Source organism: Pararge aegeria, chromosome 12 (genome assembly GCF_905163445.1).
Source record: "Pararge aegeria chromosome 12, ilParAegt1.1, whole genome shotgun sequence".
NCBI lineage: Eukaryota > Metazoa > Arthropoda > Insecta > Lepidoptera > Nymphalidae > Pararge > Pararge aegeria.
Window position 1 is genome coordinate 3,159,024 of NC_053191.1, and position 27,829 is coordinate 3,186,852.

Sequence of the window (27,829 nt, forward strand, 5' to 3'; positions counted from 1 at the left end):
ATATCAATATCGAATACATTTGTTTGCAATGTTTTAATTATAACATGTCATGGATATTTAATATTTAAATTACTTTTTCTTTCAGACACCATTCATTTTCATATTCCAATATTTACAGTTCCGAAAGTAGGAAAACTCGAAATACTTGGTTCAAGGCCAATTGTCTCAGGTGCATGGACTTACACGTGTAATACTTCGCGTCCGATAGCGCTTGGGCTCGATTGTCCCGTTGCTGTGACGCTTGTATGGACCGCACTTTATAAGTTCATCTTTTTTTTAACCCCAGATGCAAAAACGACGGGGTTTTATAAGTTTATTCATATTTACATGATAATTTTTAATAGTTTTCAGCTAAATACATATTTTAGTTTTTTTTTTTCTGTAATGAGACTGGAGATACCTAAGAAGGATAATGCTGTAGACACCTATAATTGATTATTGTAATGGCACTAGAAAGATTTTGTAGTTCTAACACGTAATTTAATTTTTTTATGAACGTAGTTACAATTAACTGCTGGTGTGTCTTATGAAATAATAAATAAAAAATAACATAATATTTTTCACAACTCCCTCATTATGGGTATCATATAAAAGTGCTTGACTGGTAGAATACTTTGATAAATTTAATAAAACTTATTACATATATATTCCAATAGAATTGAAAGAGGAGGACTTGTACCTTTTTTTTTGTTTAAAAATAAATTGTAACAGACATTTTCCAACATAATTAGCCATCCCCTTAGAAACTATGCGTTTATGGTGAGGATGGCGGGTTCGCAAGTATATATCTTTATGAATATTCAGCTACTTAATCTAACTGTAAATTTAACTTAATCTTAATGTAAATCATTTAGACAATCTTAATCGAACAGTAGTATTTTTTTTGCACTGTTAGCTAAAAAATGTCTTTTACATTTCCTTAAAAATATATGTTTTTTATCATTTTAACATTGCAAAGCGGGTGGGAGATCTTCAAATATATTGGGTAATATGTATTTATGGAAAAACAGATGGTTCCTATTGGAGAGAGCTACAGCATGATTCTGTTATAACCTCTCCACGGATAAATGCTTTTGCATTTATAACATTAGTGGGGAAATATTAAAATGGGAATAATACAGAGGACGAAACCAACACATCGACAATACACACATCGCTATCTAGCCCCAAAGTAAGCGAAGCTTGTGTTATGGGTACTAAGATAGCTGATGAATATTTTTATACATTTAATACACATAAATACTTAGAATATACAGATAAACACCCAGACACTGAAAAACATTCATGTTCATCACACAAACATTTTGCCAGTTGTGGGATCGAACCCTTCGGCCTTGGACTCAGAAAGCAGGTTTGCTGCCCACTGCGCCGACCGGCAAAATTACCGAATGAAATTTTTGAGATGTCTCAGAATAAGTTCAAATTTTATGTAAAACTAAGCTTACATAAAGATACTTAAACGATAAAAAAGCTTGAGTGTGAATTGCTCTAACATCATAGCTTAATATTAATTTACTGTGATATGGTGATGACAAAAAAATTACCCGGCTAAGTTTGTTGTGGGTTCTACTTAGACCAGGGCGCGTTTGGAACCCTCGTAGCTTTAGGTTTAAGTTGGCGAACGAAGTTATCACCATCCCCTTACGATTATGTAAACATATATGTACGAGTATGAACGCTTCATAAGTGCCTGTGATAGTCCTACATGAATAAAGAATTTTTGAATTTTAATTTATCAACATATTAGGATAAAGGAGCGATAACTTCAGGTATAAGTTTTCCTAATTTGCATTCAATATCAGGGCAGGGAAGCATCCTCGTCCGCGTCCCACGCTCTTTAATACATATATAAACGACATACACACTAATATTGACAGCGCTATAGTATGTTACGCAGACGATACTACCATAGTTTATGAGGGCCTACCTGGCCTGATGTATTTGGGAAGGCTGAATCAGGGATGAAACGTGTATCTGAATGGCTGCGTTATAATCTTCTTACTCTTAACTCATCAAAAACGGACTATACCTATTTGTTTCCATAAAACTCCTGAGAACCCGATAGTCGAGATAAATATAACTGTTCAATGCTGACCAAGACTGACAGTACAAAATATTTAAGAATTCTTGTCGACCAAAATTTGAAATTTAAAGCAAACATAAAATAAATAAATATACTATGACAATACACACATCGCCATATAGCCCCAAGTAAGCGTAGCTTGTGTACACATACATACATATAATATAAAGATAAACACCCAGACACTGGAAAATATTCATGCTCAAAACACGAACATTTTTCCAGTTGAGGGAATCGAACCTACGGCCCTGGACTCACACTATCGGGTGGCTCCCCACTTCGTCAACCAGCTGTCTAGCATATAATCTTTCATGTCGGATCCGTAAAATTATAAATGGAGGTACCCAAATATCCAGCTTTTTTGTGTACCCAGTTTTTTTTTAAATGCGCCAAAACTGTTTTGTGGTCGATTCCCAGCTACGTTGTAACTACTGATATATCGATCTTGCTCCACTTTTTCAAAAATGGCATCCATTTTATCCGTAATAGGGCGACCAGAGCGAGGTGCACCTTTGACATCAAAACTTACGGATTGAAAACGCTTTTAACCTAATTTGTGCTAATCTCACAGGCGCTGCACCATAAACATCGCAAATTTTTTTCGCGGCTTGCGTTGCATTTTACCTTTTTTGTAGTAAAATTTTAAAATGTATCGAATTTCTTCATCACTCATCTTCGCAGTACGAAAATTTGAATTTGGAATTATCTCCTTTAAAATCCTAACTTTTATAGTCGTAAAAATGTAATAGGCCCGTTTTGACATTTGTGCAAGACCATAGAATGTAACTTGGAACGAAACTGAAAGAAACAATAAAATAAAAATCAATTACATACAGTATTTTAAAAAATACGTAAATTTTTTTGGGACGTTAAATAATATGAAAGAATATATCGCGAGTATTCTTTTTGCGCTTACTTTATCGTAGCATGCAATTTATAATTGTTGCGAAACGTTCCGAAAACAGTGAGGTTTTAATCTTTTTTTTTTATACTAGAGCTGTAACCATTTTTTTACTGAATATCGCAATTAAATATTGTGTAGTAATCTTTACTGCAAAGAATGAGCTTGGTTCTCAAAATGGGTTCTAAATAATGAGTCTGGGTTGATGTATCTGACCAAACGGCACATGACTAAAGCGTCCCCGCGCGCACTGCGCAGTTTTTCGTTCCTCATCTTGTAAAGTTGACTGTGCGCTCGTTTAAGTTTGATATATATTGTTCACTATTACGTTAACTATGGCTCTTCTATTTTGGACATTAATTTAAACATAGTGATTTGACTCGATTTTTGTGTTTGTTGTTATATAGTACTAACTCTGTTTCAACATGTTGAAAAATTGACGTATAATCAACAGCCAGTCACGCGTATTGGTTGTGAAGTTAAAGGAATACTTTGAACGAACGAACACTTTACAATACATAATAATATCAATCAAGTACTGATAAACACTTGAATTGATTTATCGTGAGTATCGAGTCCCGAGTCTTATGGTTCCATAACTAGTTACGTCGCGATGACAAATGTCAAAACGGGCCTATTACATTTTTACGACTATAATGATACCAAAACCAGCTAGATCCAAATAGTATAGCCAAAGAGATATTAAAACAAGTTTATACAAACTATAATGCCAAAAAAAATTTTTCCCCAACATATTATGTTTGGACAGCGGCCGCTGAATGGACAAAAATTAAAAATGGCGGACGGGGCGTTTACGCACCATGCTTTTTCTGATCAGTTCAACAACACAAACACACAACATAACACACAAACAAAAATACAGACTTTTCAACTGCAGAAGTGATGTTGCCTAAGTTATGTTTTTTTCATATTTTACTTCACGTATAGAAAGAAAATTAACAAAAAGACAGTTTGTCTTTGAAAATAATTATTTGTAAGTAGTAATTATTTGTGCCAAGTTAAATATTATACAGATAACACAGTGATAGCCTGAAGGTTAGGACTTCGGTTTCACTTTCGAGAGGCTGAGTTCGAATCCCCATAACTTTTTCAGTTAAAGTTTAGTTTAAGTTAAGCGTTTTAAGCAATTAAAATATCACTTGCTATGGCTTAAATTTCTGTAGGTACAAATTTAATAGTTTATTTGAAGAGTTCCCTCGATTACTCCAGGACCTTGACCTGATGATCGTGGGAACACAAGGGACGGAAAAAAAAATCTAAATCGATCCAGGCGTCTTCCAGTAATCGAGAAAAATACATAAAAAATAAGGTTCCGACGAATTGAGAATATCCTTTTTTTAAAGCAGTTAAAAAGAGTATGAATGAAAAAACAAAATATTTTTGCTTCCATTTATTGATTATTCAAAAACACGTGTCAAAGATAATAAATAACAATCATTTTTAAATATTGCTAAATATTAATATACCGCGAGAGATATGTTAGATTATCTTCCTGTGTTTATTTATTAGATCGCGTGAAAGTTAACTGCGAATTAAGTGATATCAAAAGTGACAGTGCGGTTGCCCAGTATTTTAGCTAGATGGCGCTCCTTCGATATCATACAAATCGTAGTTAAGTTTTATGCGACGGAATAAAACGTAGGTACTCGATCGAAGCACTCTGCGTCAACAATCTCATATCTTCCTTCACCGTAAACCTTCAAATATTTAAGTGGTTGATTTCTAGTATCCCTTTGAAAGGTGTATAAACCCTATATCCTTTTTGAAGATTTAAAACATAAAGTTCAAGAAGTAATAATAATTATGTTGATACTTGATATACGCTTCTCTAGTAAGCTTGTTTCGTAAAGTATGTGTCATTGTATCTTTGAGATGGTTGATCCAATCCTGTGTATCCTGGTTTTATCCTGGTTTTCTAAATAGTCCTAGAAGTAGGTACCATCGTCTCTTAATTGTTCCATTTCTGCATCCTCCAGGTAAGGGAATAAATTATAGACTGACCAAATTGTTCATTATCTAGAAGAAAACAACGAGAGAGTCAACTGATCGGAAAGGAAGTGTCAGTGGAAGTATCATTGTTATCCACTAATCACTCTATTCACCCTCAGTTAGCAGCCCCTTTTCTTATGCCGCATTTAGCCGTAAACCTTCAATATTTAAGTGGTTAATTTCTATTTTCCCTCATAAAGATTATACTAATTCAATCATGCCAATAAACGATTGAAAATATGACCTTGGCAAACTAATCAGTAAGCTGGGATGTTTGAGACCTTCATTTTCTAAAATTAAAAAGTTCAACACCATTTTTGAATCATCATTGGTGAATTGTTCTTGCGCTTCTTGTAACTGAACGCATTTATTCTTGCGGTATTTAATTTCTCAGTAAATAAAATACAACTACTATGAAACTAATTGTTATCTACACGGTCTTTGATTTCTTCCTTTATTCGCTATTATCTTTTATAATCATATCTGCCAGTTTTTCTGCTATTACCATGACAGCTGTATTAATATTGCCAGTAACTTGATTAGGCATTGCGCTAGCGTCTCCCACTCTCAAGTTGTTGATTCCAAGAACTCTCAGCCGGGAGTCTAGAACAGATCCCATGCGACAAGAGCTGCTGTAGTGGAAGGTAGTGTCCATCATGTGGAGTGTATAGCACTTCCAGTACTCGATCGAGTCACGGTCCAAACTATTACATTTTGGCAAATCAAAGTAAATCGTCTCAGCACCAACGCTTTTGAAAAAGCTCGATTCTTTTACTTTGATGTAATCTAATATGTACGCTGCGTTGTTCTCCAAATCAACACTGTTTGAAAAATGGCCTGTAGTAATTACTGGTGGGTCCTCAGGATCCGAACTTTGTAACGCAACATTACCATACGACAATGGACGAGCTTTATTCATAACCGTGAAAAGAACTTCGCTTTCTGTCCCAGCAGCAGCGAGCTGATTACAAACGTCATCGTGTAAGCCAAAAACGACGGAAGATAATTGTAAAAGAGCAGCTGGATTATTCCTACATATTAAGTTCAATGTCACCCAATCAGAGTAGCCCTGTTCTTTGTCTAATGCACCTGAGCCGACAAATGTCGGCACTGGGAAGTTCCACGGTGGTTGGGTTTCAACAGGATCACTAGTTTGTTCTAATTTATGAGCAACAATGACGGCAGCATGATCTTGCAGTGTTTTACCTACCGGTAAATCTTTAACAACTGGTATATTCAAACTATCAAGATGATCTTGTGGTCCTACTCCGGATAACATCAATATCTTTGGCGTATTGAAAGCCCCTGCTGATAATATGACTTCCCTTTTAGCGTAAATATTTATGAGTTTTTCAGATGAAGTGGCCTCAACCCCAATAGCATTTATACCGTCAAAGAGAACTTTTGTGACCATTGTATTTTTCATTATGTGAAGATTCGGTCGGTGTTTAGCGGTTGCTAAATAGCACTCCGCACTGCTTTGCCGAATACCGTTTTCGTCAATGGTGAACAAGGCATGAGCGAAGCCCAAAGTGTCATTAGTGTTCATATCAACCATGATTTTGTGTCCCACATCGCCAAAAGCCTCCAAGTATTTAAGTGGTTGATTTCTAGTCTCCCTTGTTATGGCAACTGCACCGTCCATTCCATGGAAAGATGCAGTTTCTGAATTAATGATTTCAGGGTCTACAAGGCGTTCACTTTTCTTGAAGAATGGGAGAAGGTTCCACCAATTCCATGATTCATCCCCGGTAGCATCTGCCCATAGTTTATAATCGTAAGGATCGCCTCTCACATAGTAAAAGTGATGCAATGTGCTGCTTCCCCCCAAAACTTTTCCTGAAGGCAGGTCTAAGTATTTATTCCGGTGGTATTGAGCGGAGTAGCCATCGTCGACTGAGGTGTAGTTCCAGTCCATCTCCGATTTTGTCAGGTAAGGGAACAAACTGGCATACTGTAAATAAAGAAAACTAATAAAGTAACTTACTCCAACTAGTATACCAACGTTTCAGATACAAGATTAGGGTTAAAACTCATCACGCAAATGTTTCCGAAATAAATGCATCAGGGGATTTTCTGTCCACATCAACCGAATCTATTTATATACACCGAGCAAGTTTCAAAGCCAACAAGAGAGACATGCCCTGGTGATATTACGTTTGTGTATACTTCCTTCCTGCCCAAAGGTCGGATGTAGCCATAAAGCTTTTTCACTGCACCAAAAAAAGGGGTGTGACATATTAATGAATTACTGTAACCAGATAAGGTAATGGGTCTCACCTCAGCCTCCCAATGAGGGTCACCTCCGGCCTCTATGAGTAGAACATTGACATTTGAGTCCTCGCTAAGCCGATTAGCAACAATACTGCCCGCTGTACCGGCTCCCACGACCACGTAGTCGTATTCAGCTTTATCTGTAAATAAATGATCGTTGTTGTAAATTTGACAATTTTGTGTGAACGCATAGCTCCCCAGGAGCTGGTGGCGTAGCATTTTCGACGTTAAATTAGTTTGACTTGACAGTTAAAGGTGATAGAGTACTGAACACATTGAGTTGTCGTAATCCTAGCTGTGGGGCATTCGTTAAGCTGATTTGGATGACGATGCTATATGTATAATGTAAACTGTAGTACCTTCTACAGGGACGTGGGTCGGCCACTTGTAAGTACTCAGGCCCAATGCAGTCAACGCCAGGAAGAGGCCCCTGGTGGACTTGGCAGTTGCTATCATCGCCGTCACGTCCATGGTTGATCTAAAGATAAAGAAGAAACAGACCTTTATAAGCATACTCATAAATATGTCTTCAATGTTAGATTCAAGTGCAGCTAGTATCGGAAACCGTTTTACGACTTCCTTGGTGCAGCGGTGAGCGCTGTGGAATTCAAGTGGGTGGTTCCGGGTTCGATGGAGGGGAAATTTGGGAATATATAATTTCTAAAATTTCTCTGGTCTGGTCTGGTGGAAGGCTTCTGCCGTGGCTAGTTACCCTAACGACAAAGTCGCTAAGCGATGTCGCATAGAAACCTAATAGGGGTATGGGTTAAATGTTGGTAACTGCTATACCCCTAAAAGGGTAGAACGTTATCATCTTAGACTGCATCATCACGGCTAACTTGTAGTGGAATTAAAAAAAAAATGTTTGTGGTTAGATGGTTGACTAACCACGTAACAACAAACTTGAAGGTTTTATTATTGCTTTTCTGTTTTACCTACTTTTTGTGGTGTAAAATAAAAGTGTATTCATTCATTCGTTCATTTATATTTGAATAAAAAGTCATCCTACAATCAGTTGAAGGACTCCACAATTAATATGGTCATTATTTCGTACAGTGCAATGTGTCCAAAAACAGTGAAATCGCCCGGGCACATCTCAATTCACACCCGCGGAATGTTGCTAACTCACAAACTTTTCCCTATGGTAAACATGTAGAACATTAGAGACGTTTAGACATTATAATGACCGTCAATTGCTAAATGGAATGAAGAACTAACCACCTGTTCGGGAAACATTACGAAAATGGAGTGGTATTTGATGCTTCAATATTAGTCGTGTTCACGGTTTCTGTACGTTCTTGACTCTGTGGGTTGGAGTTGCATGTTGCAAGGAAGTATTGAACATGTAACTTTAAACCATGGTCGGATGGTTGAACATAATGTTATACTTATAGTAACAATAATGTTGAATAAACTTAGGGGGCGTCCATAAATTACGTGAAGTGTTTTTTTTTTTTCTGTCTCTCCCTCTCCCCCTGGTGAGTTGTCGTGAGATTTTATTCAACCCCCTTCCCCATCCCCCAGTCTTAACGTGAGAATTTTCAAAATATGGGTTTCTTACGTTAACGCGTTGGATTGTTATCAGAAAAAAAATTGTGTGATATTTGCCGAGACCTCTCTCCACCGTAAGATTAGATTAGATTTGACTCGACCCCCTCCCCACCCTTAAACATCTTACGCATTTTATCAATGCCCCCAAATATTAATAATGGAATTCCAAAAATTGGATCATAAAATTAAATTAAGTAAAGAATAAAACAAAAGATTAGTAAGAAAAGGTTACTTACAGTTTCTACGATCTTCGCCTTGTTCTTGAGACTCGTCTCTGATGAAGTGTGATGGTACACCGCCTTCTTTCCTATTTATATCAATCTCGAACACATTTGTTTGCAATGTTTTAATAATAACATGTCATGGATAATTAATATTTAAATTACTTTTTATTTCAGACACCTTTTCATTTCCATATTCCAATATTTACAGTTCCGAAAGTAGCTGGAAATCTCGAAATACTGGGTCCAAGGCCAATTGTCTCAGGTGCATGGACTTACACGTGTAATACTTCGCTTCCGATAGCGCTTGGGCTCGATTGTCCCGTTGCTGTGACGCTTTTTTGGACCAAACTTTATTAGTTCACCTTTTTTAACCCCAGAGACAAAAACGGCGGTGTTATAAGTTTATTCATATTTACACGATTATTTTTAATAGTTTTTAGTAAATACTTATTTTAGTTTTTTTTTCTATAATGTGACCGGAGAAGACAATAATGCTGTATACACCTATAATTGGCCATTGTAATGGCACTAGAAAGAATTTGTAATTCTAACACGTAATTTTTTTTTTTATGAATGTAGTTACAATTAATTGCGCTTGTCTTATGAATAAATAAATAAATAAAGTTTAATAAGTTGTAAATGTCTGTGAGTGTCGTATCGAATGTTGTAGTAACATATTATTTTTTCACCACTTCCTCATTATGGGGAATCAAATAAAAGGGCTTGACTGGTAGAATACTATACACTTTGATAAAATTCATAAAACGTATTATATATTCCAATAGAATTGAAAGAGGAGGACTTGTACATTTGTTTTTTTGTTTAAAAATAAATTATAACAAACATTTTCCAACATAATTAGCCATCCCCTTAGAAACTATGCGTTTATGGTGAGGATGGCGGGTTCGCAAGTTTATATCTTTATGAATATTCAGCTACTAAGTAATACTACTTATCTAAATGTAAATGTAACTTAATCTTAATGTCAATAGTTTAGACAATCTTAATCGAACAGTGGTATTTTTTTGCACTGTTAGCTAATAAATGTATTTTACATTTCCTTAAAAATATATGTTTTTTATCATTTAAACATTGCAAAGCAGGTGGGAGATCTTTAAATATTTTGGGTTATATGTATTTATAATTCCTTTTTCCGTACACATTATGTGTTTTCGGTATAATAAACTTTTTATAACTAAGCAGTTTCCGAAAATTACCTTTTCGCTCTCTACGTCTAAGATGTTGTTTATTACTAAATTCTTCCGTGAATACAGCTAATGTTACTTTTCTCTGCACTGGCAATAATTTACAATATGTTAATAATTCATGGCATTCATTTGAATATTTTCGTTTGATTTTTTTAGGTACTATGGTTTTTAACATTCTTAGTTGTAAGTTTTATATTCGGGTAATATATGTTTTATATGTTCTACCATAACTACTCAGACCATATCCAATTATTGAGTCCTAGGAGCTAAGGAATTATTTTATGGGAATTTTTAAATATGATCCAAGTGACGAGGTTCGTACGATGATTAGTCCGCATGCCTCTAATTCTGTGATGTGAGCCGTTCGAAATGTGTCTTATTCGCAGAGCAACTATGTTGTCCTGGTATTCGGTATTTTAGCCATTTTTAGATACTAAGGCCCTCCGTCATTAGCTTTGAACCTGTTTGTTTGTTTTGTCAGTGTAAGTGTGTGTGTACAAACAACAAGCACAGCGTCTTAGCTAAGACGCTATATCATCATAATCATATCAGCCCACTTCAGGGCACGGGTGTCAACTGTCATCCCATAATGAGAAAGGGTTAAGGCCGTAGTCTACCCCGTTGGCCCAGTGCGGAATGGTTGACTCCACACACCTTTGAGCATTACGGAGAACTCCCAGGCATTCAGATTTACTCACGATGTTTTCTTTCACCGTTGAAGCAAGTGATATTTTAAATGCTAAGAACGCACATAACTTGAAATAGTTAAAGGTGCTGGGATTCGAACTCTGTCCCCCGAAAGTGGAGTCGGAGTCCTACCCACCGGGCTATCACCACTTTCTACTACGCTAACTACAGTACATGTTAATATTGCGCGTGATAAGAAGGTACCTCATTTTTATGTACTTTTTGTGGTGTGAAATAAAAGTATATTCATTCATTCACTTGAACAGACCTTTATAATTTAAAATAAACCTTTCACTCACTATTCCTAGATCCAACTTTATTTCAAACAGCTGTGCGTTGCCGTCGTAATGTCCACGCGCGTACCTTACTCATATACCTGCATGGTTTAAGGTTAAACACACCTAAAACAATTTTTTTAAACAACCCTAAAGGATGTAGACTAAGGGGTAAAATGGGATAATTATGTGACAAGGGAATTATCAAAAGTGGGTTCAGTTTTTATACTCCCATTTCACCCCTTGAGGGGTAGATTTCCGAAATAAAAGCCTAAGTTTCTCTGTGTAATCTGCCACCTGCCTGAAAGTACCGTCATAATTACAACCACAAACTAACTGGCCAACAGACAAACAGACAGGCAGGCAGACATTTTGAACAGTTAAATTTTAGCTTTATTTATTTATTTACCAAAATTCCAAAATTATTATTTAATTAAAATACAGGACGTGCACAATATCTAAAGAGATTTCTTCGAGAATCCCTGGAATATGAGAAAAATTTAAGAGTAGATTTTAGCAGGTACTTAAAGAAAAAACTGATACTACACATACATAATAGAATACAGATAAACTAAATCAATAAAAAAAAAAAAGTTTATATATGTCCACGCACCATATATATCTAATCAGTAATCACATCTAGCTAGAAGACGCATATGTTATAAGCTGCGAATTGTTTATCCAGTAATAAAAGTTAAAGAAAGCATTTCTTAGTTCATCTATGTTACGCAATGACCAACATTATATTGGTCAGATTCTTTTTTTATCAAATCAGCAGCTTTTTCAGCCAGTACCATGACTGCGGCGTTTATATTCGCACTAACTGTATTCGGCATTGAGCTAGCATCGACAACTCTCAACTTATTCACTCCTAGTACCTTCAGTTCACCATCCAATACTGAACCCATGCGGCAGGTGCTACTATAGTGGAAAGTTGTGTCCATCATGTTCAAAACATAGCATTTCCAATAATCCCGCGTGTTCTTTTCCAAACCTTTGCAGTTCGGCAAATCGAAGTGCAATGTCTCACCGCCAATATTGCGGAAATAACTGGAATCTGTCACTTTAATAAACTTTTCAATGTACGCTGCATTATTCTCCAAGTCAGTGCTATTTGATAAAAAGCCTGTGTAAATTCTTGGAGGATCTTTAGGATCCTTACTACGCAACAAAACCTTTCCTCGTGATATTGGACGTGCTACATTTAACACCGTGACTAGGATTTCTCTACCTTGACCAGCCTTAGCTAGTTGTTCACAAACGTCATTGTGGAGACCAAAAACTGTTGCACAAAGTAACAGTAAATTTGTAGGATTATTTCTGCATATCAAATTCAGTGTGAGATAATCTGGATAGCCCTGATCTGTGTCCAAAGCATCTAAACCAATAAATGTTGGAATGGGAAAGTCGGATGGGTTTTCGGGTTTGGGAGTTTCGTCCGTTTTCTTCAATTTATGAGCTAATACGACGGCAAGGTGATCCTCCATACTTTCACCTACAGGCAAGTCAGCAACTATTTCGATTCCCATACTTTCGAGATGAGCTTTTGGCCCGACACCAGACAGCATTAATAGTTTTGGTGAGTTGAACGCACCTGCTGATACGATTACTTCTTTGCGGGCATAGATATTAAAAGTTTTACCATTTCTTGAAACTTGGACGCCCATAGCATTTTTCTTGTTGTCAAATAGAATTTTATCTACAGTTGTTTCTTTCGTTAAATGCAAGTTTAATCGATGCTTTATAGGTAAAAGAAAGGACTCTGCACTACTCTGCCGAATTCCGTTACCTATAAAAACCATGGGCCTTGTAAATCCTAAGGTGTACCCAGTATTTATGTCGTCGACGACTTTGTTTCCAACTTCCTGAAAAGCTTCAAGATATTTCAGCGATATTTCCCTGAGCTCCCTTGTTATAACCGTATATCCATTAGTCCCGTGATATTGTCCAGTAGGAGAATTGAGGATATCCTGGTCTACTAGACATTCGCTCTTTTTAAAATATGGAATTAGATTTTCCCAAGACCACGAATCGTCAGCTGCCGCGTCGACCCATGCTTTATAGTCATTAGCATGTCCCCTCACGTAATAGAAGTGGTGAATGGAACTGCTCCCTCCATAAACTTTGCCGGAAGGTAAATCAAGGTAGCCATTTCTGTGGTACTGTGCGGAGTAACCATCGTCCTCTGAAACGTAGTTCCAATCAATAGCTGATTTAGTCAGGAACGGGAACATGCCGGGCACCTGTGAAATTTAAATAGAAATATGCTAAGTTTAAAATAAATATGGACTTGAAGATCGTATTGTATTGTATTTTAATAAAGGGGATCTTAGTTCAGACTGGCCCGAATTACCTATGCACAATCTGTGAGATGTCAGTTGGAGTGTCCAGTGGGTTATAAAAATGACTGACTCAATATCAAGAAGCTTACGACTCAAAGAACAATAAAAGCACATAATTCAGATGAATTCAGAAATCTAGTTGAATTCTTGCTGTGCGTAATAATCACTCGTTGATAATATAAGTATAATAAATTAGAATTACATGTTATTTTTTTTTTAAATTTCATTACAAGCAAGCCCTGAAAAACAAACTGACCCGATGGTAAGTGATAATGCAGTCTAAGATCGTAACGAGCTAACCGGTTAAGGATCGGTTTCTACGCGATATCGTACCTGAACACTATACCGCTTAGCGGCAGATCGTTGTCGGTTGTGTGGTAACTAAACCATGGCCGAAGCCTCCAGTCAAAATGTATATGCTGTAATGACGTTGTATCAGCCTGCCCGTGTAAGGGAATTAGGTGGTACATTAATTTGGCTACTTACTTCGGTTTCAAAGGGCGGATCTCCACCGGATTCCACTAGCAACACATGGACATCTGGGTTCTCAGTGAGACGGTTGGCGACGATGCTACCTGCAGTCCCCGCCCCTACCACGATGTAGTCGTACACCGCATCATCTAGGCATATTACATTGGTGGAAGTCTCTTTAAGACAAACGTTAAACTCACATAATGTTACTCTTTTTTCCTTGAATATGTGCGTCTATTTCATGAGCTGGTAAAAAAATATTTTAGGTCAGATCGTCCACGGCAGATAATCGATACTGAAGCCAAAACTGTAACTCAACTTGTAATGGAATAAAAACAGAAAATAACGTATTCGTAGGTCCCTAACCTGTGACAACTGTGTCGGTCGACCACTTATAAGCGGTGAGTCCCAGTGCCGCTAGAACCACCAAAGCGCCCTTTACTGCTTGCACCACCGCTAAGGAGCTGGCTACGTCCATCGCAGATACCTAAACCTGAAAAAAAAAGAAGTAGGTACAACTTTTGATGTGAAACATCTATAGGCGAGGGTAAAACTGATTGTTGGCGTGACGATACGATGGAATATAAGTAAGTACTATACGTAGTTGAGTTGTCGCGATTTCAAATACATTTTTAAACTCGAGTTTTTGTGTTCTGTATTTAATAAAAATGAATATTTATATACAGTCATTATTTTATGAAACAAATTTGTAATGCTGTATCTTTCATTATGCCATATGTGATTCCTGTCGTAATCTGTTCAAATTCAAATTCAAAAATGTTTTATTCATGTAGACCTTATTACAGCCACTTATGAAGCGTTCATACATTTAACATGTTACACTAATGTCAGTGATGGTGATAACTGCATTCGTAAACTTAAAACTAAAGCTAGGAGGGTTCCAAATGCGCCCTGGTCTAAGAAGAGCCCACAACAAACTTAACCAGGTTTTTTTTTTGTTATCACCATCTCATTAGTTAACGTTGAGCTATGAAGTTCAGTAAGTTCATACATGTAATCCTTAATTATGTTAGTATGCATAAGTATATAACAAAACCACATACAAAATCAATTTCTATGTTTTATATCTGCCTGGCGTCCTACATTTTTACATTTTTATAGCTTTTTTGTGACAGAACTTGTCTAGGGAAGAAGTTACTCTTTGTTTATTTCTTCCGCAAAGCAATAAGTGTTGCAATGCTTATATTTTAGAAAAAGATTTCCCGCGAAAACGCTCAACGTGTCACGGCCGCACTCATGACGTCAAAGAGAAAAAATAACTATAGTCCATGTAAGTATAACTGTAAGTCCATGTTCCATAACTAAATAGATAACTAATACATTTTAGTATTAATAACACTAAACAGAGCAACTGATGGTTTGTATTCACAAAATACTTAATATTTGCAGCGATTTTCTAAGTTCAAGCGGTACAATTAATTATTTTTATATAGATGATGTCATTCGGCATTTTACCTGTCATGGCGGATCTCTAGATTTTGCCGTTTTATTTATTGGAAAAGAATAACAATGTCACTAAGGATATAAATTTGCATAATCCATGAATCATATAATATCATTAAATTAATGCAATATTCTTTGTTACTGTCTTCATACCTATTAGATTTAGGTACCTATATAATAACTTTTTTATTTACGTCATTAAAATTTTTAGCCACAATGCTCACTCGTTTTTCGAATCGTTGTCCGAAGGCTCACAGAACAATATTACTCCAAGGAGGTTGGCTGCTAAAAAATGCTTGAGCATTAAGTCGGCCTTTTGCAAGAGGATTTACAGTTGTGCAATGGAGAGAAAAAAAATTAAGCAACAACGCAAATGAACATCATGCGCGACTATGCGAAAATAATAACCCGGATTCTAGGAGTCTAGTTCAGTATTAAGACTTCATTTTATGTTTTTATAAAAGCGATTAACCTACACTTGGAGGAATTAACAGTAAAATTTGTATTTAAAAAGATTTCAAATAACCAAAATACTCAGTGATATCTACTTTATTATTTTATAAATATAACCTAAAATAAACTATGTAGGTAAAACTAAATAAAATCTAAAACGTCTTCGATACCACCGCAGCGAGGCACAGTTCCTAAGATGCTGGCAGCGTTGCCCTTTTGGATGGCCAAACTAATAATTTGGCCGACTGCCTGCTTTAGGATCACCAGTAGACTCGGTAACCCTTCTGGACAATTCTTTAAAAAGTGCTCGTGCCTCCGGACCTCACGGTCTCAAAGTCTCTACTCCAAAAGGCACAAAAATGAAACTGCTATCCAGATTTTCATATTTACGCCTCTTGGCCTGCTGGTAGCAGCCGCACCCATTGACGAGGTGGCTGTGTGATGCAGCTTTGGTATCAACACAAGTTGCGTCCCACACAAGTGTCCTTCCCAGCCTACAAGGAGTGAGCGTCATACCATCCGGTCTCTTGCCATGCCAGCGTTTCGATTGTGGGCAAACTCCTAATTTTAGGCCTTTAGTCCAGCAGACTTCATAATGATCCTAACGACTTCGTAGTATGATCTATCTATCTTGTAATGAGGCCCGCTTCAGCGGGTGCACTTCGACCCTCCAGAATCTTTTGTGCTCGCCCCGTCCTTGTATCCCCTTACCCTAAATAGCTTCAAATATCCACTCTAAGAGTTTGATTGAAGCTTTTAGGTTGGAGGCACAGTAATCCTCTGGTTGAGGATAAGCCACTCCCAAGAGGTCCAACCGCTTTCTAGCCAATCCGTCGCATTTACAAAGTAAATGCTCCATGGACTCGACGTCCTCGTTGCAGGCCCTACATGTAGGGTCATCAATTATGCCCATTTTGAGCAGCATGGACCCTGTGCCGAAGTGTCCTGTTATGGCCGCTATGGCGTATCTTGCCTGTCTCCTACTCAGTCTGTTAATCTTGTTTGGAAAACAAGCTCCAGTTGCGCCCAAGAATTTCTTGGAGTGCCTTAGACCTTCTAATTTGGCCCATTCTGCCGCAGATTTTTTCTTGGCATATGTTGATAGCGCCATGTTCACCACACATGGTGCAAGCGCTATACATGGTTCAGGACCAATGAATCTTCGTTCGGATCCCTTGCGAGCTAGCTTGTCAGCCAGCTCGTTGCCCTGTATTCCTACATGGCCTGGTACCCAGATAAGTGGTAGTAGTCGTAGTATGATACTATAGGACCATAGTAATTTATATCATCATCATCATCATATCAACCAATTACCGGTCCACAACAGGGCACGGGTCTCCTCCCTCAATGCGGAGGGTTTAAGGCCGTAATCCACCACGCTGGCGGATTTCGGCACCAGTGCGGATTGGTGGACTCCAGACACATTTTAGAACAGTATGCAGAACTCTCAGGAAAGCAGGTTTCCTCGAGATGTTTTTTCCACATTACTTCGAAAATTTACACATTAATGCGTGCTGGGATTCGAACTCGGCCCCCGAAAGTGAAGTCCTACCCACTGGGCTATCAGCGTTTCCATAATTTAAATGGTTTTAACAAAATAAATATTTTGCATGAAAACGTCTCATCAATTTTAAAAACAAAAAACTAAACACATATTTACGCAGTCTTTTTAGTGTAAAGATCGTGATGAAAATATTAAAGAATAATAAAAGCATACATTCATAAGAAATACATATATCTTTTTATTTTACTTGTTTGTATTCATTTCAACATATTCGTTTTTCTTGCATTATAAAAACAAACTTAAAACAAAAAAGTTATGAAGTACTGAGACAAGTTAGAAAAAATAGACTTTAGGTACCTTGTAACTTGTTGATCTTTAAATAGATGACCTACGAAGATGCCACACCTGATAAATTAACACCACATAATATTATTGTAACTTGGATTACAACGACTTTGATTGTCGGTCAAGTTATGCAGACTACATTCCTACTCAACACTTTATATACTCGTACAAAAGCGAAAGGACATCGACTCATTAAGCACGAGATCTCAAAAACCACTGGACCTATGAAGCTAACACTTAGCAAGTGGGCAGTGTAGAGGTGGGAGATCCCTAAGGGGATAAAATAAATGTTGGAAGGTTGTATGAAAGTTCTATGTCTTACGCCCGTTTTCACCAACGACGAACAAGACAATGCGTAAATAAGTAACGCCTTATCAGAAGTTTTAACAGAATGTGTAGTCCTACTGGCGCTATAATATAACAAATCCTTAGTTATTAATATCTTATTGATTTGTTTGTTTTTGTCCTTAACGCCCTAGTTAAACAACCAATCGACTTGATTTGGCATTGAGTTATTAAAGGAGTTAGGTGTTAGGAGTATTTTTAAGAACTCCGAAATAAAGTTAGGATTTGCAAAACCGTAGTTAAAGTGTTATATGTTAGGTACGTATGTGGACAAATATCAAAAAAACTGATAGATTAGTTAATAAATTTAACATAAAATATTTAAATAAATTAAAATAAATATTTAAAAAAAAAATAGTTAACATATTTTTTAAATTCTGACTAATTTTAGTTTCTTCTTTAAATTTTTACTCACTTTAGGTTTTCTTCCTCCTCTTTCCTAGATTGCTTATTTTTTCCTTTGGATTTATTTAACATAGCATTTACTACTACAGCCTGTAGGTTTATGCGACGTAAAAAAAAGAAAAAAAAACTTTGGTTGCATATTAAAAATTTAGCGCAAAATTATATAATTGAATATTTTATTTATGCAATATCGCGCTCAATTTTTAGTGCAGAACTGTACAAATTAATTGTATTAATAAATAAATTTAGAAGACGAGCTGTGCCCCGCGGCTTAGCCCGCGCCACGGGGGGGGCACGGTCGTTATGACGCACTCGTACCGGCTAAAACCGCACGGTGTTCCAACCAGTCGTCGCGTCTGGGCCAACGGGAACGCTTTCACACATCTGCGACCCAGCTAGCAGTCCCTCAGTGGTCGACACTCCTAAGAGACCACCTAAAATAACCTTAAATATATAGCGGAACACGAAGTGTGCCTTCTATCTAACCACAGCACGGCTAGCATGGGCAGGAGTCAATTATATCCCCGGGGAAAGGATATAAATTTATCTTCTCTCACAGCTTTATCACTCTCAGAGCACTGGGGCACAAGTGGAAATAATGTCAAAATAATACGTGTAAATATAAACGAGTAAACTTCTCCTATTCCACATTTCCTTTGCTTTAGCAGATGGACACGTTAATTATATCCCCTGTCAGGGGATATAATTAAGGGCTAGCCTGCAGTACTTATCACCAACGGGTGTCGGATTCCCTACATCCAACTCCCGGAGGTACTCGCCAAAAGGGCAGGCAGCGTTCGAAAAAGACGCCTATTCTCCTTCGACGGATTTCAACCGTTCCACCGCATCGTTCTGCCACATAACTTGTTTTGAAAACAAGACCTGTCACGGCCTGCCAGCCTTAACCACGGCTGCCAAAAAAAAAACATAGGAAGAAGTTCTCAATTCGGTTTTTTTTTTCGTTACCTCAGTACTTACTCCATTATTTATAAACCGATTTAAAAATTATTTTTTTGATGTTATACATCTTTTGGCGTGTTAGGGAAACATGAGGAGAGTAAATATTACTTCCATCCAACTAGCGTTTTTTTTCGTATTGAATACCATATACATAAAATGAAACCAATCAAAAAGTAACTTTCAAATTTTCTTTAATCAATAATTTAAAGCTGACAAGAGACAATTTTTTTGTTGTAATACAATACCTGAGCGCATAACCGCAGTGTGCGCCTGAACATAATAAAGGTCGGTTCCGTAAAACAGAAATTTCACCTCTATAACCATCTACGTTGGTACCAAACTCGCGCGGCATCTTATGCGCACGAAAAAAATAAACATATCAAATACAATGGTAGGTACTTCATGATTACCATTCGGCACATATCAAATCCATCTAAAAACCTCAAATAAAATCGCGCTGTTATTTCAGCCAAAGATTTCAATCGTAGATATAACTTTAGTCACTGTCATCATATTTTAAGGCCTCTGGACTAATTCGCATTCTTAGTACAGGCGGATCTCTAAATCACAACTAGGTGAGCTCACGCACTTGGGCCATGGAAGATTACAGCATATCCATTGAAATATTTGGTTTCACCCTACCCAAAAAAGTGCATAATCTTGGCATTTTTTTTCTCATCGAGAATTTCAAACAAATCACAAATTTCACTATGAAGTCTCACAGTACATCCAATATTTCTAACTTTCAATGTCTATAATCTGACCGGCACTATGCATTCTGTACGCTTACGCCCGAAATTAAAAAAATTGAATCCAAAATCTTCAGATAACAGATTGAATTTAGTAATGCTATCTTTATGTAAGTACAAGGAAGATTATTAAAATTAAAGCGCTACTAAATTCAACTCTGCATATATGGGCATTAGTACGTTCGCAATGGTATCGCGTTCTTGAATATAGAAACACTGTTACGTCAGGGTAAAATATAACTTATTAGCCTCGATTTTAAAGATCAAATTCTTTCACACTTCTACACTTCACTATTTGCGGAATGAAAAATCTGTAGTACCGAGTTTAGTCATTACATTAGATCCATTTTACATTACAGTGTAACGATACTCGAAAACGAATCTAAGCGAACAAATCTTTCACTAGCTTACTAATAGTTACTTGCAATTTGAGACAAATGTATCTTATCATGTGTTAGTGCACAATGTAGGTTTCAGAAATACGATTATAGAAATACCATATAATTATAAGGTATATTATTGGCCATTCTTACTCCTTGGTACATATTTTAAGATTTCCATGAAAATATAAGAAACTACCGACCGGAAATCCAGGCAGACGCACGAGTTACAGATATAAACAGAAGCGAAAAAATATATCTTCTGTATATATTTGTACTTGCAGTTAAATCTCGAAAATAGTGAACAAATGATCAAATGAAAAACTCGCTATCGCCTGAATAGAAAGGACTAAACTGAAATCATTGAAGCTTCGAGATATTATTTTTTTGAAGAAGCAACAAACATATATATTCTATCTTTATTTTAATTTCAGCTTAATACACGAATAACGCGATAAGCGATTGCTATTTAAGTTGGGAATAAAAGTGGGTGGTAGGTTTTTCCGGACGGTATCTTCCCACGTTTAAAAATAAAACAAACGAAATGGGGATACACTCTATATTGCTTGACAGAATGAGCCGCTTTTTTAAATTCACTGGACGGCATAACACTTCTATTGTCCGTAGTGTTTAAAGAAATTGACATTAATTTCGCTTAGAGGGAGTGATTGCGCAACACAATCGTATGCCACTGTGATACGAATCTTTAATTCAGCGATTGCGACAATCTCAATGCTTTGGCAAGAGTAGGAATACCAGTTCCGTTGAGATTTATGTACCACCAAATTAGCATCTCTCTCTTTTCTTTTCAGAATTGACATTGAAACGTGTGGTAGTTAAAACAAAAAAAAAACTCTAGTGATTTATTTCGGGGCGTTTTTTTCTATCAAATGAGAATTTCGTCAAATGAGACAGATTGCTTAACGGTTGGTATTAATTTATATAACTTTGAGAAAAACGACTGCATAAAAGTATAGCAAAAAGCTTATAGGCGTCCAATATGCTTTTTGATTGGCGTTCCAACTACGACCAATCACAACCCTTGATTTCATTGGTGGACGCGTGTTTTCATTGGTGGACTCGCGAACCCAGGTGTTAGTTCCAATAAAGCCTTCAGACTATTTATAACTGCAATTATTTTCACACTGGCCACTTGAAAATAATTGGAAAGGTACAGTGGTTCAATTTGAAAAAAAAAATTATCCCATTTTGTACTATGAAGTGAGCTTAGATAAAACTATTATCGTGTGTAGTTTAATGTAGGAACTAATAGGAAAAATAGTCTATTTTTTTTCGATGACAGTTCAATACGGTTAGATTCATAGAACACCTGGAAACTTCCCAGAAAAGCTTCGAATCTTTGGTTTCGCCTTGCCGAAACTCTAGCTTTATTATTCTGTGGTGTTTAATCGAATGGGATACCAAAGAGGCACGTATATATAAAGTCTGCTTTTTTCTAAAATGAAAATTAAGCTTAATTTGCTATACACCGCGAAAAACAGGAGAATCTGTACGGTGTATTTTATCCTATCTTCTATCTTTATTAGGCTACATTTCTTCTTTATGTTTGAAATCTTGCTGTCTTGATGTTGAGAATAAAGAGTAAAGAAGTTATAAATTACACCGTACAGATTTTTCGCGGAATATAGCAAATAAAGCTTAATTTTCATTGTATACCATGGAATTTCGCAAAGTAACGCCTACTTCTATCCACTATTTTTTCTTACTTGTCTCAAAGCGTTTGGTTACGATTTAGGATAAAGTTTATTTTGTATGTATATATGTGCTACTTAAACTGTCATGACAGTAATAAAAACACACTTAAATAAAGCAAATGTCTTTTTAATCGCACTTGTTTTGTGAATTTAAAAAAAAACCATAATTTACACAAAAAAAGTTATTAAAATATCTTTTAAATTATAAGACAAGTTAGAAAAAACGGAGTGTATTTATATAGTTTTAAATAATTGCATGAAAGTCGCGTAATCTACCCAGACTGGTCTTTGCAAATCATGTGGATGTCTCACAGAAAAATTAAAAAAAAAATGGAATATCCAACACAAGTGCGTAATCACTCGTGCGAATTCCAAATTCGCTCATAATCGCAATCGAAAGTTGATGATACGAGTAGTACAATATGCATCGTCATAATATTTAACTCGCGGTAGTTTTTTTTTTAATAGGAAATCCATTTTGGCATAGGTCAAGTGCTAAAACTACTCAGTGTATTGGAAAACTTCTTACCGAATGACTATTATAGGTAACCGCAAAAAAAACGATCAATCTAAAATCTATATAAAAATTCACGTCTCGCAAAAAATCCAAAATGGCCGATAAATTTTTTTTTTTTGGTTTTTTTCCACCTCAATATTCGGGTGTTCTACAAACAAAAAAAAAGGAAATACAAGAAAGTAAAAAAATCCAAATTGATAATTTTCTATGGGGAATTGCATCTTTTGCATTATTACAATACAATAGCTAATAGTGTCAGTCAAAAGGTGTAACCTAAAAGTTTAATTTATCATCGTCATCATAACCAACCTATTTGCTGCTGAGTTATAGGGCATAGACCCAAAATGCATCCCCAATGCGGGTTCGTGGGTTTCAATGAACATTTTCACACGAGTGGTAATAATAGGAACCGACGGCTTTCCGTGCATGCAAACGCCAATTTACTTTACTAATAATTTTTAACAGAATATTGCAATACGTAACAAATCTTTGCCATACCTGGGAATCGAACCCAGGGCTTTGAGATCGAAAATTGAACACGCCATGCTACCAACGAATATAGAATATATTATCAATATAATAATTGCAAGTTGATTCGACTTTACTCGAAATTATTAGATATTTTTACTACTAATCGATTTCGTGTATTTCTTATACTAATATATTAGGCTTAAGAGTTGGTTTGTATGTTTAACTGAACGCGTTGATCTCAGGAACTACATTAGAAAAATTCTTTCAGTGAATGACAGCCCATTTATCAAGGAATGCTATAGGCTATATATCATCAGGCTAAGACCAATAGGAGCATAGCGCCAATGAAGAATGTTTCAAAATGGGGGGTTTTTTTTCCTCTTTTGAGAGCTTCCGCTGCGTGCGCTGCGTAAACGATTAAAGTTTTGATAAAATCATGTATGACAAAGTTGCTTCCCTTTAAAAGTTCTAAGAAAAAGTCCCGCGGGGTGATTACGTATCTCGCGACTGTCGCCAGATACGTAATCACCCTGCGGGACAGCATATGTCTATCTTTTAAGGTTGACTTATATGCGAACGAAGTCGCGGTGGACCGCTAGTACGTTTATAAGATTTGATAAGAAGTTTTCCAAATCACTTGTGATTTATGTGACGCGAACTTCGCAAACACCAAAGTGCCAAAACTGTATTTAAAAAATAAAACGACTTCGTTATAACGTCTTCATTATCTTTATAAATTATAAGAACGTTCATTTCTCGAAATTTGATGTACCTAGTAACAAAAAAGAACGCTTATAAACACAACCGTAAGCCTCCACATTTTAACATTCACTCACTCATGCTTGTTTCATACCTCATTCAATCGTTCAAATATAATATCAACCGCCCGAGTTCTTCGCTTCACACAGTAACGATCGTTTTATTTATTTTTCCCCATCGTCATGGAATTAAGGTACACCTTTTTTTCAAAATCCAGTGAGTTACGCGCCACGAAAGTTGAAAAAGAAATTCCCTTTTAAAATTCGCTTACAAACTAGCGTCACCCATGATATTTAATTGGATGTTCGCAATATAAAAATCGTCATGTAGTAAAATCGGTCTTATGTTCCTTGCTTTAAAGGTCAAATTATGTACACTTCTTCAGCCTGCGCACCGTGGTTTGGTAAATAAAAGCCAATATTACATAAAGTCAATGTAAATTAGACCTTATGTTTATGTATTAAACTGGTTATTTCTGTGCGACTGATAATCGTCGGTTAATTCCACTAAGTACGTTGTCTGTAGAGTTGTGAACGAACTTGAGCCATAAAACAAGGAAGATAAAGTTAGTTTTACGGAAGCAAATATCGTATAACCGATACTTGAAAACTAATTTATAATTGCAAGTGTGCAAATCTTACACACTACCAGATACAAGAGTAGTTTCAACTTTCGTGACGCGAGACTTATAATGGGAGCTGATGCGGGCTCTAAAGAAATGCAAATAACGGCCAAATAGAAAAAAGTCGAAAACTATTTAATCTTTTTTTGTATAATATATCTTATCACAAATTATTACACCAAACCTTTTGAATCCCGCATTCAGCTACCCATTTAATAAACCGTAATTGCTAATTCGGAACACTTAAACTAAATTCACAGGACATATGCATTCCTTGAAAGGTGACTATTTAGAGACCATATTTTTATTAGATTGACTTCCTTTGACCTTGAACAATGCGGAAATGACATTTATATTACTTTGTGACCCCATACCACTGGGGTACTGCACACAGGGTATGCAGATATAAAATGAAGAAATTCTCCAGTACGAGTTATTAATACTTAATGGTAGGTTTTTTATCAATCTTACAATGCATATCCTTAAGTTTTTGATAACTTGTACTGGAGATTTTCTTCCTTTTTATATCATCTGAATACCCTGTGCATACCCTCTATGCACGCCACTGATTGCATGGTGGTGATGATGACACTGAACGGTGCGATAATGTCAAGGAAAAAGGTAAATCATCCCTTACAAGGAACACTTTATCCTCTTATCAATTTAGTTAAGTTTTCCCAACAACCAAATAAACTTTTGTTACAACAAACAACATGAACAATGTTTAATATGATTCAGACCTTTATAAATACTAAAATAAGCGTCAACTTGTGTTCAGTTACTTACGGACATACACAAATGTTCTTCTTTGTATAATATAATGTTTACCGTCTATATTTTTTCTCATCTTAGTGTTGATTTTATGTAAGGTCAAGGCTTCACTGACAAGCATGTATACAAGTTTTTAATAAGAGTTTTTTTTTTAATGTTTAGTCGCCATTGACAACGTGGCCTTATAATATTATGCACAAGTGTCATAGAAAGGGGGGTTCCGTAAAATAATATTTTTGGTTTTTAATGTTTATTTATTGCATATCTTACTTCATTTATTCGTTTAAATATACATATTTATTTAAACAAACCTTGTCTATGACACTGTGTTTACACTTTTTGGGTATGAAGCAAAAAGAGGTGCATAAGTTGTAAGAGACTCTAAAACTTGGCCAATTAGCAAACCTGTCGTCGTCACATAATTCAAGACGTTTTGTTAACTACTAAAAAGATCTACTCTTACTTGCGTGTAACTTTATTTGATGATAAGTAACTTTTTGGACTGGCCAGCAGGGCTAGTTACCACGAGAGAGTTATGTCTACCCATTATTTCGTCTATCTCTACAGATAAATACGAGTAACGGGTAGAATTATCTCTTTGGATTGATACCGCAGCCACAGCGCGCCGCTTACTCTCGTTATAGGGTGCTTCTTATTCACCGAAAAATTAATTGACAGCAGCATTGGACAGCTTAACTGAGTCACTGTTGTTTGACAAAAACGAGACTCATTGAATTATATTCTTTAATATAACCTATCCACCTCTTTTCCTATAACTTCATGGTATGAGTATTGTAGTTTTATCAACTCAGTAACATTTGTTAACAATATGAGATCCATGCATAAATTTTGCTTTCCGTTTAATTTTAGGTAAAATGATAACATTTTAAAATTAAAATCCGCCAGCCACCTGCGTAAATATTATGTTCTTGTAGTTAAGTATTTAATTTATTTTATGTATTTTATAAACATAATTTCAGCTGTACCTAAACCAATTATGAAATATTGTTTTAAATGAAAACTGACATACTATATGCAAACTTAATATGTGTGGAAGTCTGTCTTTTTTGAGCCTATAGGCTCAAGTACCGATTTTTATGAAATTTACAATAGAGATATCTAGCATCCCTAAGGCACAGGCTACTTCACACTGTTAAGGTTACTGTTATTAAATGGGGACGGGGATTCCCCGTCGCCACAGATTATTTTACCTGTCAAAATTACAACTATAAATGGCATATGTTCGAGTCCCTTGATACACAACCTTTTCTTTAGGTAACAGTTCACCGCTATGGTCTTACAGCTTTCGGTAAATATATGACGAACATAAACACAAACACATTTAGTTTCATTTGACTTTACACTTTAGGATCTCAAAAAATTTTATCACAGATATGTCTATCATGTGACCTTCGATGCAAGTTTCTTTTAAAATAACATAACTACAAAACAAAAACAGAGCCGCGAATTTCAAGCGCACTACTGAAATTTTGTGTAAAAGAAAATACTTTAATTCGAAATCCTGCCCAAAGTTTCCACAGGACTTATAAATTTAGACTCCTAATTTATTTATTGCAATCATAGTTTTTCTATAGACCTATTATTTTTTTCTGGATCCATGACATTTCAAATCCGTGAGTTTCTTCAGTCCATCCGTGGTGTATGCAAGAGCTTCGGGACTACTCATCCTGTCCTAAATAAACCTATCACGTGGTTACGAACATTTCATTCTCACTGGTACTCATTCAAAAGTTTTATTTTTTCAAATACATTTCATCCAGCAACGGGACACACGTCCCGAATTTATCATGTACATCTATCACGTGATTATGAACACTTTATTTTCACTCGAGTTTCTCACTTCTTGCACTTTGCACAGAACACAACAACAGTCCGGGCACGTGGGTGACGTCGCACGCGCAGGCTTTAAATAGAGGGGGTGGGGTCTGGAGGCTCAGTTGCGCACGGGCGGCGCCGGCGAATGGTGGTGTCGCTCGAGGTCTTCCAGCGAGAGGGCATTAGGTACGTGCACTGAGGGTAATTTGCCCGCGGAGGCGCGAGCTAGGAGTTCAGGGGAGAACCATCTCGCCAGCTGGTTGTCACCGCCGCCTGTGCCACTGGTCATTTCTGCAATTAAGAGGCTGTATATTAATTACATCACCCAATTTTTAGTTAATTGGACTCTTAACCACCCTTGTCTCATATTGTATAGTTGAGGTTTTTGAGGCCTTACAAATAAACGTGGAATAACGTCGGAATAGTTATTTGATGTTTTGTCCTGCTCTTACATTTGAAAGGTGCTCTAAGTTGAATTCAAATTGAAAATTCATTTACTTCAAGTAC

General features: G+C 36.4%; 3 protein-coding genes across 6 annotated transcripts in view; all 3 read right to left on the minus strand.

The window, feature by feature from the left end:
* Positions 1-5,448: 5,448 nt before the first annotated feature.
* LOC120627891 (glucose dehydrogenase [FAD, quinone]-like) lies at positions 5,449-9,108 on the minus strand. Its single transcript, XM_039896011.1, has 4 exons — positions 9,056-9,108; positions 7,628-7,746; positions 7,275-7,408; positions 5,449-6,948 (listed from the first exon to the last, which is right to left on the minus strand). Exons 2-4 carry the CDS (start codon positions 7,737-7,739, stop codon positions 5,449-5,451), a joined length of 1,746 nt encoding a protein of 581 aa, XP_039751945.1. The 5' UTR covers positions 7,740-7,746; positions 9,056-9,108.
* Positions 9,109-11,932: 2,824 nt separating this feature from the next.
* Positions 11,933-14,504, minus strand: LOC120627892 (glucose dehydrogenase [FAD, quinone]-like). Its single transcript, XM_039896012.1, has 3 exons — positions 14,393-14,504; positions 14,042-14,175; positions 11,933-13,456 (listed from the first exon to the last, which is right to left on the minus strand). The coding sequence occupies exons 1-3, from the start codon at positions 14,502-14,504 to the stop codon at positions 11,933-11,935; spliced, it is 1,770 nt and encodes a 589-aa protein (XP_039751946.1).
* Positions 14,505-24,040: 9,536 nt separating this feature from the next.
* The window catches only part of LOC120627817 (eukaryotic translation initiation factor 4E transporter-like), a 39,612-nt gene continuing 35,823 nt past the window's right edge, over positions 24,041-27,829 (minus strand). For 3 of the 4 annotated variants that reach the window (XM_039895877.1, XM_039895875.1, XM_039895874.1), the window contains one exon: positions 24,041-27,613. In XM_039895877.1, the coding sequence (XP_039751811.1) occupies positions 27,441-27,613 (173 nt within the window). In that variant the 3' untranslated portion in view covers positions 24,041-27,440. Of the gene's footprint in view, positions 27,628-27,829 lie in introns of all 4 variants that reach the window. The other variant, XM_039895876.1, reaches the window with a different exon arrangement.

Bases quoted from the DNA above. Each gene is read 5' to 3' on its own strand.
- LOC120627891 (XM_039896011.1), bottom strand. From the start codon at position 7,739: ATGGACGTGACGGCGATGATAGCAACTGCCAAGTCCACCAGGGGCCTC. The intron at 7,409-7,627 runs GTACTACAGTTT...ATTTATTTACAG, and splicing joins GACCCACGTCCCTGTAGAAG to ATAAAGCTGAATACGACTAC. The intron at 6,949-7,274 runs GTGAGACCCATT...CTTTATTTACAG, and splicing joins ACCCTCATTGGGAGGCTGAG to TATGCCAGTTTGTTCCCTTA.
- LOC120627892 (XM_039896012.1), bottom strand. From the start codon at position 14,504: ATGGACGTAGCCAGCTCCTTAGCGGTGGTGCAAGCAGTAAAGGGCGCT. The intron at 14,176-14,392 runs GTTAGGGACCTA...TAATATGCCTAG, and splicing joins GACCGACACAGTTGTCACAG to ATGATGCGGTGTACGACTAC. The intron at 13,457-14,041 runs GTAAGTAGCCAA...TAAATTTCACAG, and splicing joins ATCCGCCCTTTGAAACCGAA to GTGCCCGGCATGTTCCCGTT.